A 19,137-nucleotide genomic window follows, 5' to 3' on the forward strand; every position below is an offset into this window, starting at 1 on the left:
GGGGGTACGCGCCTAGGTGAGCTCCCAATGAGAAGGAGCCCTGGAGAGATAGGCCCGGAGGCTAGGCGCGGACAGACGACCTTGCCCAGGGTACTTCCGGCGGGGCGGAGCCGATCTGGCTGCACATCTGGGCGTCTGGGCTGCAGGAGGCGGGCAAACCCCTCGCACCCCTCCAGGGTGGGGTTTGAGCCCACCCGAACACCAAATCAGATTCTCCAGATTTGGAGACTTCCTTTGCACCCGTTGGTACCCGGCGAGAACCTGCGGACCGAACGGGAAGCCCCTGCTCCGCCCCCATTAGCCTTCCCCTGTAACATCCTTTCCCACATTTGTAGGGCGGAACCAGTCCCTCCCGCCAGGACTCAGCGCCTCGCAGCTCGAGTTAGGTTTTCCTTCCCCGCGCCTCTGCCGTGCAGCTTTCCTGTGGTTCCCCGGATCCGGGGGCCTTCTGCTTTCTGCTTGGCCCCTTTTCCTCTTTCGTTCCTTTCTCCATATCCTTACCCTCCACCTTTGGTGTAGCGTTGACTTAACGCCCAAAAGAGCAGTATCCAAGCCCAAAGACGGCGTGGGGGTATAGCTCAGTGGTAGAGCATTTGACTGCAGATCAAGAGGTCCCTGGTTCAAATCCGGGTGCCCCCTCGAACTGGCTTCCCTACTCCACCCGCGTCCTCCCAACCCCTGGGCACAGAGCCCACTCTTCTCCAGTAGTGGCTGCCCGCCACGCGTGGACTCCTTGCCTTGCCCCGATCTCCTGGTTTCCAGACTGGGGTCTGTCCCCACACCCCACGACACCGCCCTCCCTCCCTCCCTCCTCCCAGGATCGCGGGGATGAGGCGGCATAGACCCAGCCCCGCTCTCCTCCCCCGATCTGGAGCACTGTTCGGGGATTGCAAAGACGCGCCTCCGGGTCCCGCGTCTTACCTTATCCAGACAGTTCACCTTCTCCGTAGGGTACACGATCTTGCCGCACCGGGCGCAGTTGGGATTCATGGCTCCGGGAAAGGCTAGGGCGGGGACGCCGGAGCTCGCGCACGTTCTTTCCCCGCAGCGAGCTGGCGGGAGACGGCCGAGGCTGCAACTGCACAGGAGACGGCGACGGCGACGGCGGCTGGAGCTAGGGAACTGGCCTCCGCCTCCGCAGCGGACCGAACGGGAAGCCCCTGCTCCGCCCCCATTAGCCTTCCCCTGTAACATCCTTTCCCACATTTGTAGGGCGGAACCAGTCCCTCCCGCCAGGACTCAGCGCCTCGCAGCTCGAGTTAGGTTTTCCTTCCCCGCGCCTCTGCCGTGCAGCTTTCCTGTGGTTCCCCGGATCCGGGGGCCTTCTGCTTTCTGCTTGGCCCCTTTTCCTCTTTCGTTCCTTTCTCCATATCCTTACCCTCCACCTTTGGTGTAGCGTTGACTTAACGCCCAAAAGAGCAGTATCCAAGCCCAAAGACGGCGTGGGGGTATAGCTCAGTGGTAGAGCATTTGACTGCAGATCAAGAGGTCCCTGGTTCAAATCCGGGTGCCCCCTCGAAGCTTTTTCCTAAACTTATGTAACTAATATAATTCATTCTTGACTCATATTTTAACCTTGGGTTCTAGGTTAAAGAAAGCAGAGAAAAGCTATTTAAAAATTCCTTCCTCATTTTCCAACCGTAACGGAAAGCTTTCGGCTTTATTTCGTACTCCGCAGGAGGAGGGAGTGGGTACAGGCACAAATCAGATACAAAAGCTGCAGGTCCCCACTACCCACGCCAGCGGTATCCGCTGGCAGCCTCAGGGGTGTCAGGCAGTTCCAGGAGCTGGTTCAAGAGATAAGACTCCCCCAAGTTCGTGTTCAGTTTTGGGTGGGGCTGGGTCAAGGGAAGGAAACCCACAGACACAGACTTTCTCCAACTTAAACTTTCTTCATTACAGGTGACAGGCGCATGCCGTGTTCACCTTTCCCTATTGCTCATGCCACCAGCAGAGTGAAAGCACTTCGAGAACGTGGAAATGGCCAATGCCGACCCAAAAGTTCATTTACAAAAATAAAGTTACATCCGGATGTAAACTGATATAAACTAATGTAGTGCTTCTCAAACTTGAGCTTGCGTCAGAATTACCTGGAGAGTTTGTTAAAGCACCTCCCGGTTTCTGATTCTCTTGGCCTGGAGTGGGACCCCGAGAATGTGCGTTTTTAACAAGTTCCCAGGGAATGCTGATGCTGCTGGACCACACTTTGAGAACCACTGAACAAATAATAAAAGGCCATCAAGTTTCATAACCTAAAGACGGGGACAGATATCTATTGGCTGCGTGACTGACAGTATCACTGTTGGATCCGAGGAAAACGAGAAGGGAGCAAGGCCTCTCGACTAGGTTTTGCCCAAAAAAAGGAAAAAGAAAGGATAGTGGGAGAGGCATGCTTCTTCAGACAGGAGGCGGTTGTGATATTTTAAACTCGGAATTTGGTTGTGTCAGCCCTCGGGGCCCCAGGGGAATACTACTCGAATGCATTTTTTCCCCACGGCTCCCATTACTGTGCGATGCGTCGCGAAGCTGGACATGGCGATTAAACAGATCTGCTGTGCGGTGCAAAGCCCAGACCCGAGAAATAACTAATTTTTCACCCCTTTCCTGGACACCAGTCCTCAATCTCACCACCTGTAGGTGTAACGGGCCAAAGCCCTGCCTTTGAACTCATATAAAGAAGGAGAAAGCTATCCACTTTTCACCGTCCTTCTTACATCTATGCTGTGTCCCATTAAACTTCGCCACTATATAAACCTTCTGAACTTGGATTCTCTTCTAATCTGCCTGGTCAGAGTATGAACTAGGCAAAATAATATTGCCCCGCCCCAACATTCCATCACCCACCCACCCCGCAAAGAAACTGTAATTAACATTAAACCAATAAGTCTTGAAGGGTCTCAGGGACTGGAATGGTCTCACCCTTCTTTCTGCCTGCTCAGGCTTCTTGCCACTGAGTGGGAGTATTCAGTTGAAACATGGTAGAGTCACCCCTGTGCGACTTCTGGGGAGAGAAAAAATTCACCAGGTGCAAGAGGATCCTCTTTGGATCGTGGATTCAGAAACCTCAGACTCCTGAGTTATTCGGGGTTAACCTGAGTGTCTGTGAAAAACAGACAGGTAGACAAGGGGGCACCCGGATTTGAACCGGGGACCTCTTGATCTGCAGTCAAATGCTCTACCACTGAGCTATACCCCCTCTACACCCAGAATATTGGTAAATTCTTTTTAAATCCATTCCAAATTTTTCCTTCTGAAAATATCCAAAATAGTTTCTTCTTGTTACATGATACTGAATTTAGTAATAACGAGTTTAAAAAGACTAACTAAAAACGTGGAATTTTGAAAACATGTGAACTTAGGTACCAATCAGCCTTTCCTAGGTTCAATTCTTTATCCACAATCCCACTCATCTCTTCACCCTAAGAAGTCAGAGAAGAGCTTCTTGCAAAACTGAATAGAGAATCCTTTCCCCTGGTCTCTCTAAAAAGAATGCAAACACCAGCTGAACAGACATCTCCACTGAGAGACTTTCCTGGGCTGTATCTCTAGTGGTCTCTCTCTCTTTTTATGGAGCAAGTACTATGTGCCCCACTCTAAGTGCAGAACATACTTTCAAATAGAAAGACACACAGGTTCTCAGTCTCACTGAGTTTAAAATCTAGTGGAGTCAGAATAGAAACAAATGAACAAATGAATAAACAAGGAAATGCCCAGTAGTAATAAGGGAAGTGACTAAAATGAAAAACAAGACGGTGTCTTAGGGAGGTCCAGGGGGGTATTTCAAGGTGGATAGTCATGGAAAACTTTTCTTTGCAGGTGAGTTTGGAGTTAAGATGTGAATGATATGAAAGAGACAGCCATTTGCCCAGCCCATCTGTCAGGGGCAGGCATTCCAGCTAAAGGAAATGGCCACTGCAAAGGCCCTAGGGCCAGAGTAGCTGGAGGAACATGAAACAGGGGAGAGTGATTCAAGAGAGCTGGAGAAGTAGCCAGAGATCCTTATAGGCCCAAGCAAGGAGTTTGGATTTTATTCCAAATGGATGAAAAGCCAGCCGTTGGACAGTTTTGAGCAGAGGGACTGGAAATCATCATTCACGCTATTGTGGGGGAGATTTACAGGGAGTGAAGAATAGAAACAGAGAATACATACAATGGAATACTATTCAGCCTTAAAAAGAAGGAAATTTTGCAGTATGCAACAACGGGACATTATGCTAAGTGAAATAAGCCAATCATAGAAAGGCAAATACTGCATGATTCTACTTACATGAGGTACCTAAAACAATCAAACTTATAGAAGCAGAGAGTAGAATGGTGGTCGCCAGGGATGAGGAGAGAGAAATTGGGAGTTGCTAATCAATGCGTACACAGTTTCAGTTATACAACATGAATACGTCTTAGAGAGCTGCTGTTGAACGCCGTGCCTATAGTTAACAGCATTGTATTGTACACTTAAAAATCTGTTAAGAGGGTAGATCTCATGTTAAGTGTTCTTACCACAATAAAGGAAAAGAAGAAAAGTGGACACAATAAAATTTTTAAAAAGAGAGAGAGAAAGGTTAGGTAGGATTCTATTGCAACAGTGCAAGTGAGAGATGGTAGCGATGTCTGAGACGACAGTGACGTATTCGTTTCCTGTTGCTGCTGTAACAAATTACCACATACTTATTTGCTTAAAACAACACAAATGTATTATTACCTTACAGTTCTGGAGGTCAGAATTCCAAAATCAATTTTACTGGACTAAAATCAAGGTGCTGGTATGCCCGCATTTCTTCTGGAGGTTTTAGAGTAGAATCAGTTTCCTTGACTTTTGTAGGTTGTAGAGTCCGCCAGCATTTCTTGGCTCATGGCCCCTTCCTCCATCTTCATAGCCAGGGTTGCATCTCCTCACCTTCTGATCTCTGCTCCTATCCTCACGTCTCTCCCTCTCTGACTCTGATCCTCCTGCCTCCCTCTTATAAGGACTCTTCTAATTACTCAGATAATCCAGGATAATGTCCCCACCCCAAGACCCTTAATCACATCTAGAAAGTCCCTTTTATTATGTAAGGTAACATATTCACAAGGGCCTTGGGATGTGGACATATTTGGAGGCCCATTTTTTAGCTTATCACAGGGGCAACAGCAGAACTAGAGAGGAGAGCAGGCATCCAGATTGACCATGGCAGGGGAGCCATGTCCTTCCTGTACACTGGATGGCTTGAGAAAGATGAGGGAAAGAGAAGAATCAAGAATTACTCTTCTTTAGAGTCACTGTTGGTGGGAAAGTAAATTGCTGCAGCCACTATGAAAAACAGTATGGAGGTGCCTCAAAAAACTAAAAATAGAGTTGCCATATGATCCAGCAATCCCACCCCTGGGCATATATCTGGACAAAGCTATAATTCAAAAAGACACATGCACCCCTGTGTTCATAGCAGCACTATTCACAATAGCCAAGACATGGAAACAACCTAAATGTCCATCGACAGATGACTGGATAAAGAAGATGTGGTACATATATACAATAGAATACTACTCAGCCATAAAAAAGAATGAAATAATGCCATTTGCAGCAACATGGATGGACCTAGAGATTACCATACTAAGTAAAATCAGAAACAGAAAGACGAATACCATATGATATCACTTATTTGTGGAATCTAAAATATGACACAAATGAACTTACCTAGGAAACAGAAGCAGACTCACAGACGTAGAGAACAGACTTGTGGTTGCCCAAGGGGCGGGGGAGGGATGGCTTGGGAGTTTAGGATTAGCAGATGCAAACTATTATATATAGAATGGATAAACAACAAGGTCCTACTGTGTAACACAGGGAACTATATTCAGTATCCTGTAATAAACCATAATGGAAAAGAATGTGAAAAAATATATTAAAATATATGTATAACTGGATCACTTTGCTGTACACCTGAAACTAACACAAAATTGTACATCAACTATATTTATTTATTGATTGATTGATCAATATATAGTTTTACCAAGTGAATCTCTATGTTGAAGGTATCTAGTCAAATCTTGCCAATAGTAGACATTATTTTAAAGAAATACACTAATACGCTGGGCCCCCCAAAAAAACATGTTGTTATTTTACTTATTAGACATTACAGTGTCTTCCTTTGTTATATTACAAAGCTCTTAGGCTCTAAGTTAATTAAAGTATGAGATGGGCAGAAAAATAATTGGAATGGGTAAAAAAATTTAATGAGCATATTACAGACATGGCATTTCAAGTCATTTATGAGGAGAATTTTTCCAATGGTTTTCAAAGCACTCCCTGGAGCCTCTCCTGTAGAGAGGGGGGGAATGGGGGTAGGGAGTGTTGCCAGGTTGGAATAACTCTCATCCTTCACCATTTGAACCAAATTTAACTGTTTTACATAGTGAACTTATTGGTAAGTTGATCTGAAGGGTTCTGGACCTAGGATCCTGTACTGCCAGCAGACTCTGGTCACTAAGCCCTTCCTCTCCCTAGACATTCCAGAGCTGTCACTGATGCTCTCTGGAAAGAGTCACGCTGTCATCAGGATAGAAAGACTCTGAGGAGTCCTTCTTCACCGAGAGCCTTTCATTCCCTTTCCCTTCTAGGAGTCGTGAACTTCAGAACCTCTGCCTCCGACACCCACTCCTTTTAATTCTCCAACTATACTTTAATAAAATAATTTTTTAAAAAAGAATAACTCTTCTTTTTTGTCTTCACTATCTGGGTGGATGTGGTTTCCTGAGATAAAGAACTGAGAAAGGAGTAAGTTTAGGGAAAACAAGAACAGAAACAACCCCTCAAGTGTTTCTTTTTAAAGCTCTGAAACAGAACATAATAAAGTACAACCTCCTATCCTCATAGACTTCACATTCTAGTGTGAGATCAATATGCTAAGTTTGAGGTGCCCTGTAGACATTTAAGTGGAGATGTTAAGTATGCAGGTGGAGATCCAGTTAATTCTGAAGTTCAGGGAAATGTCTAGGTTGGAAACATAATTTGGGGAGTTGTCAGTGTATAATTGGTAGCTGGTGAAAGAGGGAGTCAATCCCAGAAGTGCGCTAGATTCGACTCATACTGGCTTGTGAGAACCAATTGTTAAATTTTCAGGAATTTTTAAAGCCAGTTGACTTCACTGGAAATTAACAGGTGGGCGAATTTGCACTACGGGAATTGGCAAATGCTAAAAATCAGGTCCCCCGGAGCCAGTCGTCAGCCATTTATCAGCACAACCCTGTTCCTGACTGATTCTGAATTTCTCCAGAAAGGAAGAGGCCAGCTCTTCAGCACTCTCTGAGGAGGAAAGATAAGGTGTAGAAGGTTTGAGACTGGAGAACGTATGTGAAATAGTCATTTTGGAGTGTGAGAAAGTGAACCTAGTCAGTCAGTGGTGGAAGAGTAATAAACAGGGAGACTGTCTGAGATTGGTGGAGCGACCCAGATTTCTGAGCCCTCCCCTAACAACATTTCGCTGCTTGGGTGCAAGCTTGGTAGAATGCCACAGTTGAGTTTAATTAGGTTTGGCTGATAGGTACCACCCAGGGCTTATAGTGAACCAGGCACTGTGCCACTGTGGGGAATACAAAAAGAAATGCAACATGATCCCTGCCCTCAAGGAACTTACAGTCTAGTTGGAGAAACAAGGTACATACTCCAAGGGGAAAAAAATACCTGACAGTCGAGAGAGTAAATGTAGAGAGTAACAGAACTATGGAGATAGGTTATTGATAAGGAGAGAAATGAAGTCACAGACTTTCTTAAAAATTGGTAGTGAGAAAGAAGAAATGGACAGGTGATAACAGATAAAGGGAAGATTTTCCAGTCTAGGGAAAGCCTGTTGATGTTTGAAGGAGCCAAGCGAGTGGAAGAGACTGAAGGTGCTGGAGAGAATGGAGATACTGCGGGCACGTCTGGTACAAGAGCAGGGGTGTCTTGGGAAGGACAAGGGAAGCACTTCCTCTCCCGTGCAAAGCACAGGCTGGGGATCCAGTGCAGCTCGGGGTGCAGGCAGAGAGAATGGAAATTAGACTTAAAGAATTCCAAGATGCCAGAGGTACAAGAGGTTGTTGTTGTTGAAGGAGAGAAATCCCATCGCACACCCCACGGGACCTTCAAGCTCAGCTCAGACTGGACTTCGCCCTCCCCTTCTACCACCTGGGTGCGAATTGCCTTTTCTCTTGGTTCTTTAGCATTACCCCAGGAAACCTGAAGCAATTGGTCATACATATCAAACTACTGTTAGTCACCAATGCACTGTCTGGTCAGTAAACACTACAAATAAGCTGTAATCTCCTACTTGCCAGCAGAGGGGGTATAGCTCAGGGGTAGAGCATTTGACTGCAGATCAAGAGGTCCCCGGTTCAAATCCGGGTGCCCCCTTGTGCTTCCCTTTTAAACCTTAAATCATCCCAAAGACGGTACAAAAGAAAGGTGGTACTAACTAAGCGAATATTTGGTCATTCTTGAGTGTTTTCTGGGAATACAAAAAGTAATAAACTACAGCATCGTAGATTTTATATTCCAATGAGGTCAACGCGCAAAGGAATTTCCTGTGTTCTCTGTCTCTACGTCAATGGTTCCCAGTCTGTGGTTTGGGAGTTGAATTCTTGGAGGTCTGCCTGTGAGACACTTTCTACGTAGGAAAAAAGAATTTATTTCATACTTCGTTACCTGTTTCATTCTTATCCATTCATGAGTACAGTGGAACTTTCCAGAGGCTACATGATGTCACAACAGACTAAATGTGGAAACATGAAAATCCAGCTGTCTTTCATTAAGCCAGATATTAAAGGGATTTCTAAAAGAACGTAAAGCAAAGCTACTCTTCTCATTATTTTAAAAATTTAAATACAGTTCTTTTTCATTTTAAAATGTTATGTCTTTTAACAGGCAGTGGATTTATTACCTTAAACATTTCACAATTTAAATTTCTAATCTGGTAAATGTCAATAGATATAACTGTATAAACAAAACCTTTTTGGAGTTCTCAATACCTTAAAAATGTCAAGAATATTCAGATAAAGATATTTGAGAACGACTGCTCTAAGTAAAGAGGTGGTTTGGGGAAGAGCATGCTGGGGTTGTGAAATGGCACAGGGAAGAGATGGCTTGTTCAAAAATACATGACATCAAAAAGAGTTTTGAAGAACACGTAGTGGATAAAGCAAGAAAGAGTCCTGAAATCCTAAGCAGTTTGGTGTTTCTGGAGTGCGAAGTGTAAGAGGCGAGGTGATGGGAGATGAGTCCAGGGAGAAGGTAAGCCATTTCAGGAAGAGACTCCAATGCCATGCTAAGGAGCTTGGACTTTATTCCACAGGCACTAGAGGGCCAGTACAGGCTTTTAAGCAACTCAGAGGTTATGGTCAGACCATTTGGAGGCTGTTGCAATAGCTTTGAACCAAGGGCAGACTTTTAGATGCATGGACAGAAAAATCAGTAGCACCAACCAAGACAACTAATATAGGCAGAAAAGCAAAATTTCTGGGAAAATCATGATTTCGGCTTTGGATGTCACGTTGGAAGTGCCTGTGGGGTGGAGGTGTCCCAGTCATTGGTTCCATACATTGGCTAGAGCTAAGCAGAAATGTCTGGGCTGGAGATACAGACTTGGGAGTTCTCAGCATATTGATGGTAATGGAAGCTACTGGGTGATGTGATCACTCAGGGAAATACACTGAGAAGGGACAATGAGTAAGGAGGAAAGAGCAATACAACAGAGTGGCTTAGAGTCTGTGCTTTGGAATCAGCCAGACTCAGGGTGCCATTCCATCTCTACCTTTCATGATCTGTGTGATCTTGGACACATGGCTTAACTTTTCTATTTCTCAGTTTTCTCATCTGAAAATGAGAAGAATAATACCTAAATCACAGGGTTGTGGGGCGGATTCAAGAAGTCACATTCCTGTAAAATGCTTGACTCAATGACTGGTACTTAGTAGCACTCCAAAAATAGTAATTTCTATTATTATTAGCATCATGGAAACCATGGGTGAAGAGTGTCAAGAAGATGGGAAGGGCCCCAGTGTGAAACGTTGTGAGGTCAAGTAAGATGAAGACTGAGGAGGGTCCTTGGATTTTGGAAAGAGTAGGTCATGGTGACCTTTCTAGTATAATTTTTCAGTATATATAATTTCTAGTATAATTTCAGTCATGCAGTGAGGACATAAACTACACTACAGGGGTTCAAGGAACATGTGCATGCAGGAAGTAAGGAAATAGAGACAGATCATTCCCAGACCTTTGGTTTTCATGGACCACTGAAATTACAAAGAGAAAAAAAAGGGCAGTGTTGGGATGGTAGAAAGTTGACAGTTGACATAGGAACATTTTTAAATTTTTTTTTTTTGCGGTACGCAGGCCTCTTACTGTTGTGACCTCTCCCGTTGCGGAGCACAGGCTCCAGACGCCCAGGCTCAGCGGCCATGGCTCACGGGACCAGCCACTCCGCGGCATGTGAGATCTTCCCGAACCGGGGCACAAACCCGTGTCCCCTACATCGGAAGGTGGACTCTCAACCACTGCGCCACCAGGGAAGCCCGAAAGGAACATTTTTAACAAGAAAGATGAAAGAAGATAATCCCAGAATAATAGGCAGTCCTTTAAATTGAGCAAATGGAGCTTTATAAGAAACACTGTTTTCCAAATATTTCTAATTTTGCCATAGATGAATAAAAATTCCTTCACACAAGGATGCTGACGTATGGAGACCATAGAGGTAGACTTCTTCATTTGTCTACTATAGAGATAGACTTCTTCAATCACTCAGCATGTATTTACTGAGCCAGGCCCTATGCTGAATGCTGGGGATATACCACTGAACACAAAGGAGAACATGGACTCAGCCTTTAATGGAGCATATAGACTAGTTGGGGGAGATCGTTATTCAACAAAGTCATCAAATATATATTGAAGAATTGAAATAAACAGTAAGAAGGAAAAATACTATGTAAAAGAGGTCAGGGTAGAATTTCCCTAAGGAAAAGATATTTAAGCTGATATCTGAAAAATCAGTACACGTGAAATACATGATACAGGTAGGCAGGGTAGAGTATTCCAAGCATGTGTGAGGCCTATGGGTATTCAGGAGCATGGATGGTATCTGGCACCAAAACGTCAACCCTGCAGAGCAAGACAGAGCACAGTGCAAGATGAGGTTAAGAGGTAGGACAATGATCAGGGCCTAGTAGGCTGTGATATGGATTTTAACTTTGATTCTGAGAGTACAGAAACCATTGGAGGATTTTCAGGAGAGTGACATAGTAATGTTTACATTTCTGAAAAATTATTTCTGGCCATTGTATGAAGAGTGAGTGGATGGAGGGGGGAGAAATAGAGGTCAAGGGACATGTTGGGAAGCTTCAGAAATAGTTTAGGCAAGAGATGGAGGTGACTAGGTCCAGAGCATTAGCAGAGGAGATGGAGAGAAGTGGATATATTTGAGAGACATTGAGAAGGCAGACTGAAGAGAAATGGACAGAAATCCCAGAGGGACACCTGGATGGATGCTAGTTTCATTTATCAACAGAGACAAATATGATAATGAAATCATATATTCAGAAACACATGGAATTTGGCTGAGAAGTGAAGGAGAGAGAAAAACTGGTAACTAGAGAAACTGGCAGGAGCAAGTGAAGGATTTGAGAGTGATAAGAGAAATTTATAAATGTGTAGATTTATAGACCTCTTAATGTTGAAGTACCCCAGAGCTTAGCCCATGGTCTTTTTTATTTACCCTCGCTTCTTTGTGAACTCATCCACTATCATGTCTTTAAATATACATATATGCTGATGACTGCCACATTTATATCTCCCTCTTTCTGGAACTCCAGGCTAATATGTCCAACTTGCTATTTAAATCTCTTTTGGTTGTCTAACAGACATGTAACTCAACATATCCAAAACTGAACTCATACTCATACCCCCAAACCTGTTCCTCCCATAGCTTTCCCCATCTCAGTTGATGGCAATGCCATCTTCCACTTGCTCAGAACTAAAGCCTTGGAAACATTTTCTTCTCTTTCTTTTGCACCCCACATTTTGTTGGCTCTACCTCCAAAACATATCCAGAATCTGATCACATCACATTACTTCTATTGCTACCTCTTTAGTCTAAACCACCATCATTTCTCTCCTGAGTTACTGCAAGAGCTCCCCAATAGATCACCTTATTGTATCTTTGTGTTCCCTCCCACAGCCTAGTCTCAAATAGAGTGATCCTTCTGACACATTAGTCAGATCATGTCCCTCCTCTGCTTATGACTCATTGTTTTCCTATTTCAGTCTGTAAATGTCAAAGTCCATAGCAGTGTACAAAGCTCTAATGATCCAATTCCATTACTTCTGACCTTCTGTCCTACTACTCTTTCCTTCACTTACTCTGTCCAGTCACTCCTGGCTTCTTTGCTAGTCCTCACATTGTTCAGGCACAATCCCACCTTAGGGTCTTTCAATGGTTGATGACTCTATCTGGACTGCTCTTCCCTAGACAGTCATATTGCTAGCTCCCTCACCTTAAAAATCTTTGCACTAATGTCAACTTCTTCCATGAAGCCCACACTGATCATTCTATTTTGAAATGCAATCTGCCTCTCCTCCCACTTCCAGATCCCTCTTACTTTTTTCTACTTTTGTTTTCATAGTACTTATCACCATCTAACATACTATATACTGCAATTACTACGTCTATGGCTTAGTATCTAATATCCACCTTCACCAACACCCTGGCTGAATGTAAGCTCCACAGGGCATGAATGTTGATCTGTTTTGTTCTCTCATGTAGTCTAGCGTATGCCCAGAACAGGATCTGGCATAAAGTAATCGTTTAATAAATATTTGAATGAATATATCGACAGAAAGAAGTCCGAAGAATGGGAGAAGCTGAAGCAGTGAAAAGAGTAATGAATAAAGATATCTAAAATACAGATGGGTATGGGACCAAGCACACACATATGGAATTATCTGTAGCGCTATAATGGTACTTCTCAGTTATATCACAACCTAACGAAACCGTTTCGAACTCTTTCCCTCTAGCCCCCGACGCCGTGTGTTCTTTGGAGGCCCCTATACAGCACAGACCGTTTAATCATTTCTGAACCTCTAGCGTCCATCGAAGTCCCTGGCACATACTTATTGCTCAGAGAGGTTTTCCGATAAATTAAACCAATCTTTCTGTGTCCCAAACAACTACTTTCGAGTTCGTATTCGGCGTACTGGGTACCACGGACTCCCTGCAGCCCTCAACCACTCCTCCGCCCACTTCACAGCGAGAGTTCTACGCTATGTCCAGGATTTGTGACGTAATAAGACCGCGCCCTGGGGAAGAGAAGCGGATTGAACAAACACAGGGTCACGTGACCACGTTGGGCGGGGCCTTGGAGTTGAGAGCTCCGTGGCCTTCATTCTTACTTCCTTTTTGTCACTTTCCGGCGTTCAAGATGTCGAAGCGAGGTAATTTTTGGCTTTGGGAGATCCTTCGCCATCTGTCGCGAGGTAGCTGCTGGCCTCGCCGGGAACGGCGGCCATGGACAGCTGGGACGCTTTGCTCTGCTCCGGGCCGGAGAGGGAGGGGAGGGACACCGCGAGAGCACCGGGAGAGCCCCCGAAAGTGACGGGAGGGCCTGGAGGGTTGAGTTCGCAGGATCCAGTCGTGATTCTTGGCTGAATCCCGCGGGTTCACTCCGCGCCTAGCGCTTCAGTAATGGGGTTGGAGTTGGACTGGCTTAATCCCCAGAGTGGGCGACTTGTGCGGTCTCCCGCCTTGTAGGAAGAACTACGTGGTGCAAACGTTGGATCGAGAATTGAGTCGTCCTGGTCCCTTAATCTCAATGTAACGTGCTAAGAGTGAGGAATTGGCTATTTGCCTTGAGAACTGGGTGGCACATGGGGAGGGGATAAGGAGTCCTAGAGAGAGCGAAACTACGGTGTACCGCTCGCCGAAGCACATGGCGAATGAATATATAGCTTAAGAATGTGAAGGGACCTCTCCTGATTCCCTTCTTACTTACAGGACGTGGTGGGTCCTCTGGTGCGAAATTCCGGATTTCCTTGGGTCTTCCGGTTGGAGCCGTGATCAACTGTGCTGACAACACAGGTGAGACCTTCGGCTGCACTCTGCCAAACTGCCCCTTTTAAAAGCACTCAGTGGGCCTTTTGCTAATGACCCATTGAGCCGTCAAGAAAGGGAAGAGTGAAAACACCGCTTTTGGGTGAAGCGGCAGCATGTTGTGTTGTTTTGCTTCAATCGGTGGTGTGACAAGGTGTTCCACCTGGGGGAAGACTAACTTCTTGGGAGTGTGTGTGGAGGGGGAGGCCTTGGAGGTGTTGGAGAAATGCAGAACTGCCTAACAGGCTCTCAAAAAAACCTTTTTGTTGTTGTTTACTTCCTTGTATAGGAGCCAAAAATCTGTATATCATCTCTGTGAAGGGGATCAAGGGACGACTGAGTAGACTTCCTGCTGCTGGTGTGAGTGACATGATGATGGCCACAGTCAAGAAAGGCAAACCAGAGCTCAGAAAGAAGGGTCAGTAGAGAGACCAAATCCTCCTTTTGGTCTGTGGACAGTTGAAGGACTTCTCCCTCTGTTGGAAAATAGAACAGTAGTTTTACCATTCTCAGGGCCTCTTAAAGCTTGATTTTCTTTGAGAGGCAGTGTGAGTTAATCTGCAGTTGAAGTTCTATTCTTGCTGTCTTAAAAGACCGTTCTTTTATTTTTATTGGCGTATAGTTGCTTTATTTACAATGTTGTGTTAGTTTCTACTGCACAGCAAAGTGAATCAGCTATACGTATACATATATCCCCTCTTTTTTGGATTTCCTTCCAATTTAGGTCACCGCAGAGCATTGAGTGGAGTTCCCTGTGCTGTACAGTTCATTAGTTATTCTCATTAGTTATCTATTTTTCACATAGTATTGATAGTATATGTATGTCAATCCCCATCTCCCAATTCATCCACCACCGCCACCCCACCCCCAGTTAAGTTCTTAGTTGGCTTCCATCGTAAGCTAGGGGCTTTTCATATTTACCCTGCCATTTCCCCCAGCAAGTTCAGCCGATAGTTAACAGACCACCTCACATATTTATACCTATAGAAACAAAAGCTCTGTCCTTCTGGGATTTACAGTCCATCCACGTAGTTCTTTCCCCAGCTCTCCTTTTAGTTCTTGGTTTTTTTGTTCCAACTTAAATCCCTTCCTTTGTGCCTCAGATTTTTGCTGTGCCCCCTACTAGGGTTGTCTCTTCTATGAGAGCAGGTCTTTAATTAATTGCTGACTCCTTGGCTACAAATGAACATGGTGGTACCAGGTGAGATCACAGCCTTAAGACTTAAGTCACCTCAGGCAAGTTTCCTTTTCAGGAACTACTAATTTGAAAAGGAATAATTATACATAGATTAGATTAACTCAGGGTTGTGACTTGTCAAAAGTTTGGCATGGTTGCTTCTAAATGTCTTCTGGTAGAAACTAAAACAGGGAGCTGCTCATTGCTTAATCGTGGACAACCCCCAAAAGTTTTCCTACTAGATGTGTGGGTTAGAGGGGGGCCTCAGACACTTCTGACTTGACTGACTTCAGAGCTTCTGATACTCAGTGTACTTGAGTTTCCAGCTCCTGAACTTTTCTCCTGTGCCTGCTTAGTTTGTCTCTGGCCTGGGATGTTTTGCTTTTCCTGAGAAGTCCTCTTAATGTGCAGTACACGTGTGACAGGTCTCAGCCATGTATCACAGTTACTCTTTGAAGGTCTGTATCCTACTCTATCCCCAGGTGTTTAGCCTTTTGGTCAGAAATCTTACTTTGTTGACCTCTAATATTCACTTGGGGGCTTGGTAGGCAAGGCATAAGCATTGTGCTTAAGCATTGATAAATCAATGTGTTGATTGGGATCAGCATGCAACTAGACAGGCTTTCCTCTTAGAACACTTGCTGGGTCCGGTGTGTGGCCTGGGGAGCAGTCAGGGAAGGGCAGAACAATTGTCCATCACTGTGGGAGAGGTGGCAGCCGGGTGTGTGCTGTCTGTCTCAGTCAGTTGTGGGACAGACCAGAGGATACTCATGGTTTTAAAAATAGTTCTGACTTCCCAACTCTTAATTTTTTCTTTGGTCCTTGTTTCTTCTAAATGAATACAGTTGGCCCTTGAACAACGAGCAACGTGGGTTTGGACTGCATGCGTCCATTTACAGATTTTTTTTTTCCCCCACAGTATATTACTGTACTACGCTATCTGAGATTGGTTGAATCAGTGGATGCAGAGGGTCAACTATAAGTTACACATGGATCTTAGACTGCACAGGGCTGGCGCCCCTAACCCTTCATTTTTCAAGGATCAGCTACATCTCCTGGCCTTAGACTTAATTATAACATACAGAAATGTGGAAAGGAGCAGGACTGCAGGACTGGAAATCCAGAGTCCTGTATTCATGTGGCCTTATTTATTTGCTGGATGCATTTGTGAGAATTTAAATTGTTCTAAGTAGATGAGGGTCCAACAGAGGAGGGTCTCAGCCAATATTTGTCCCTCAGTGTGTTTCCCATTGATAAAAAACTCAGAGACCATCTATGTACATAGATAGTACTTGCTTCAAGGATAGCCAGGATCTCTGTCCTTAGAAGATCCTGCATTTCTAGTGTCTGATATTAAATATGGAAATGTAACTATTATCCCTACTTTACAAGAGGAAAACTTGAACTCCAGAAGATTAAGTAACTTGTTCAAGTTCTCCAGGCTACTGTCAGTCAGGATTTGAATCCATGTTTTCTTCTAAGTGCAGTAGATGCTTTGAATGTCTGGGAAAATGTTCACTTTAGGAGCAGGTAGCGTTTTTTGTTTGTTTGGTTTTTAAAATTTATTTTATTTTTATTTATTTATTTTTGGCTGTGTTTGGTCTTTGTCGCTGCGCGCAGGCTTTCTCTGGTTGCGGCGAGCGGGGGGGGCTGCTCTTCGTTGCAGCGTGCGGGCTTCTCATTGTGGTGGCTTACCTTGTTGCGGAGCACGGGCTCTGGAGCGCATGGGCTCAGTAGTTGTGGCGCACGGGCTTAGTTGCTCCACGGCATGTGGGATCTTCCCGGACCAGAACCCATGTCGCCTACATTGGCAGGCGGATTCTTAACCACTGTACCACCAGGGAGCAGGTAAGGTTTTTAAAAGTTACTTATGACCCTGGAAAACATTTCCTCAAAAAGTTAAACCTAGAGTTAATTAAATAAGAAATAGAAGTTGAATTTCAGTTACCCAGCTCTTAGACCTCCAAGGGATGATCGTTTTTAATATTTTATGTCCTACTTTCCAATGTAAATGGGACCATTACCTTCCCGTAACCCATTTTTGCTTCACAAATGATTGTCTTGCATATTAAAAAGTTACAGAAGTACATAATCATTTAAAATGGTTCTGTTCTGTGCATGTGTCCTGAGATATTTAGGTTAACTCCAGGTTTTGCTCTTAAAACAACATGTGCCCTGCAGTTAGAAAGGCATAAAGTGCTAATTCTTAGGTCAAGGTTTGTTCTTGGAAGTTTTGATATAAATTGGGATGGAATATTGCATAATGAGTTAATAGCTTGGCCTGTCCACTCATTCAGTGTGAGGAGGGTCCCATTCCCGATTCTATGGCATTAGGATCTTTTAAAAATTTATTTGGCTGTGCCCGGTCTTAATTGTGGCACATGGGATCTCTATTTGCGGCATGCAGGATCTAGGTCCCTGACCAGGGATCGAACCCAGTCCCCCTGCATTGGGAGCAAAGAGTCTTAACCACTGGACCACCTGGGAAGTCCTGACATTAGGATCTTAAATAGTACCCACCTCTTGGGTGAAGTGAGGAAAAGTATAGAAAGTGCTTAGCAAGTTTCCTGCTGGTGTGTTGCTAATCGTCCTCCCAAAGTACAGATTCACACCTGCAAGGAAATGCAGGCAGTTTGGACTTGAAATGAGTAAGGTCTTTCCTTAAGGGGTGATTGGTGTTTACACTGTCTTTCACACTTGATTTTAGGAAATGAAAAGCTAGTGAGTATACATTCTGTCCAAATGGGAAATGTTGGGGAGCTAGCCAAGGTGTAAATTGCTTTCTTGTGGTGGCACTGGAACTTGGCAGGTTAAATGACAGCTGCTTTTTTTTTCCCCCCTCTCAGTACATCCAGCAGTGGTAATTCGACAACGAAAGTCATACCGGAGAAAAGATGGTGTGTTTCTTTATTTTGAAGATAATGCAGGGGTCATAGTAAACAATAAAGGCGAGATGAAAGGTAATAAAGAATGCACATCATTGTTAGGCTTTTGAGATTGGATGATTTAACTTGAGTACAAGGAAAGGGCCCTTTGAGCTTACGTGTCACATCATTCTTTTATGCAGGTTCTGCCATCACAGGACCAGTTGCAAAGGAATGTGCAGACCTGTGGCCCAGGATTGCATCCAACGCTGGCAGCATTGCGTGATGCTTCGGTGCGTTTGTAAAAGAAAACAATGATAATAAAAATCATTTGCTCCGTGTCACTCTTCTTGACACCACCTAACCTTTACCCCCTCTGTAAAATAAAACTACCCAGTGCGGACTTTCTGTGGGCATGTGTAAAAAAAGATAAACAGTCATTGCACTTCTGTCAGCGTGCAGACTTTGGGGACTTTGCAATTTCTGCTGTAAAAACTTGAGTTTTTTAGTTCTTAAAATAAATTTCAGGTGGTAGATACTGCTTGGTGACGGGTTATCCCAGGTGACTGCCTTATAGTTAGAAAGGTGTTTGAGATAAGGTAGCGTATGGTCAGATCCTGAATACTCATGGAATTCAAGGAGTGATGTGAGTAGGAACCAGGTATACGCGTATATATGTGCACTTCTGCAGTTAACAGGTTTCCTTTGGGTAAGTTGGCACATAAATGAGTTTATATTTATAAAACCTGCCGCATAATAATTGCTCTCATGGAAGATGACTAAGTTGTTAATATCTGCAGGTTTTCTGCTATCAAAAGTATTTTGAGGGCTTCCCTGGTGGCGCAGTGGTTGAGAGTCCGCCTGCCGATGCAGAGGACACGGGTTCATGCCCTGGTCCGGGAAGATCCCACATGCCGCAGAGCGGCTGGGCCTGTGAGCCTGCGCGTCCGGAGCCTGTGCTCCGCAACGGGAGAGGCCACAGCAGTGAGAGGCCCGCGTACCGCCAAAA

At 44.6% G+C, this 19,137-nt stretch overlaps 2 protein-coding genes and 5 non-coding genes across 7 annotated transcripts in view; 5 read left to right on the forward strand and 2 right to left on the reverse strand.

Moving 5' to 3' along the window:
• Window positions 1-1,133, reverse strand: part of LASP1 (LIM and SH3 protein 1) — a 37,564-nt gene extending 36,431 nt beyond the window's left edge. The window contains exon 1 of the mRNA XM_024742192.1: window positions 922-1,133. Within this exon, the coding sequence (XP_024597960.1) occupies window positions 922-990 (69 nt within the window). The 5' untranslated portion in view covers window positions 991-1,133. The remainder of the gene's footprint in view (window positions 1-921) is intronic.
• On the forward strand, window positions 568-639 carry TRNAC-GCA (transfer RNA cysteine (anticodon GCA)). The gene has a single exon. It is a non-coding gene; the product is annotated as a tRNA-Cys (tRNA).
• A 311-nt stretch (window positions 1,134-1,444) lies between the features above and the next one.
• On the forward strand, window positions 1,445-1,516 carry TRNAC-GCA (transfer RNA cysteine (anticodon GCA)). The gene has a single exon. It is a non-coding gene; the product is annotated as a tRNA-Cys (tRNA).
• A 1,608-nt stretch (window positions 1,517-3,124) lies between these two features.
• TRNAC-GCA (transfer RNA cysteine (anticodon GCA)) lies at window positions 3,125-3,196 on the reverse strand. The gene has a single exon. It is a non-coding gene; the product is annotated as a tRNA-Cys (tRNA).
• A 5,097-nt stretch (window positions 3,197-8,293) lies between these two features.
• Window positions 8,294-8,365, forward strand: TRNAC-GCA (transfer RNA cysteine (anticodon GCA)). Its single transcript has one exon. It is a non-coding gene; the product is annotated as a tRNA-Cys (tRNA).
• Window positions 8,366-13,348: 4,983 nt separating this feature from the next.
• Window positions 13,349-18,531, forward strand: RPL23 (ribosomal protein L23). Its single transcript, XM_024745550.1, has 5 exons — window positions 13,349-13,432; window positions 13,992-14,075; window positions 14,377-14,505; window positions 18,111-18,224; window positions 18,332-18,531. Exons 1-5 carry the CDS (start codon window positions 13,420-13,422, stop codon window positions 18,412-18,414), a joined length of 423 nt encoding a protein of 140 aa, XP_024601318.1. The 5' UTR covers window positions 13,349-13,419; the 3' UTR covers window positions 18,415-18,531.
• Window positions 14,107-14,242, forward strand: LOC112400592 (small nucleolar RNA SNORA21). Its single transcript, XR_003003433.1, has one exon. It is a non-coding gene; the product is annotated as a small nucleolar RNA SNORA21 (small nucleolar RNA).
• Window positions 18,532-19,137: the final 606 nt, after the last annotated feature.

The sequence above is a fragment of the Neophocaena asiaeorientalis genome, unplaced genomic scaffold, assembly GCF_003031525.2.
Source record: "Neophocaena asiaeorientalis asiaeorientalis breed wild unplaced genomic scaffold, Neophocaena_asiaeorientalis_V1.1 scaffold1, whole genome shotgun sequence".
NCBI lineage: Eukaryota > Metazoa > Chordata > Mammalia > Artiodactyla > Phocoenidae > Neophocaena > Neophocaena asiaeorientalis.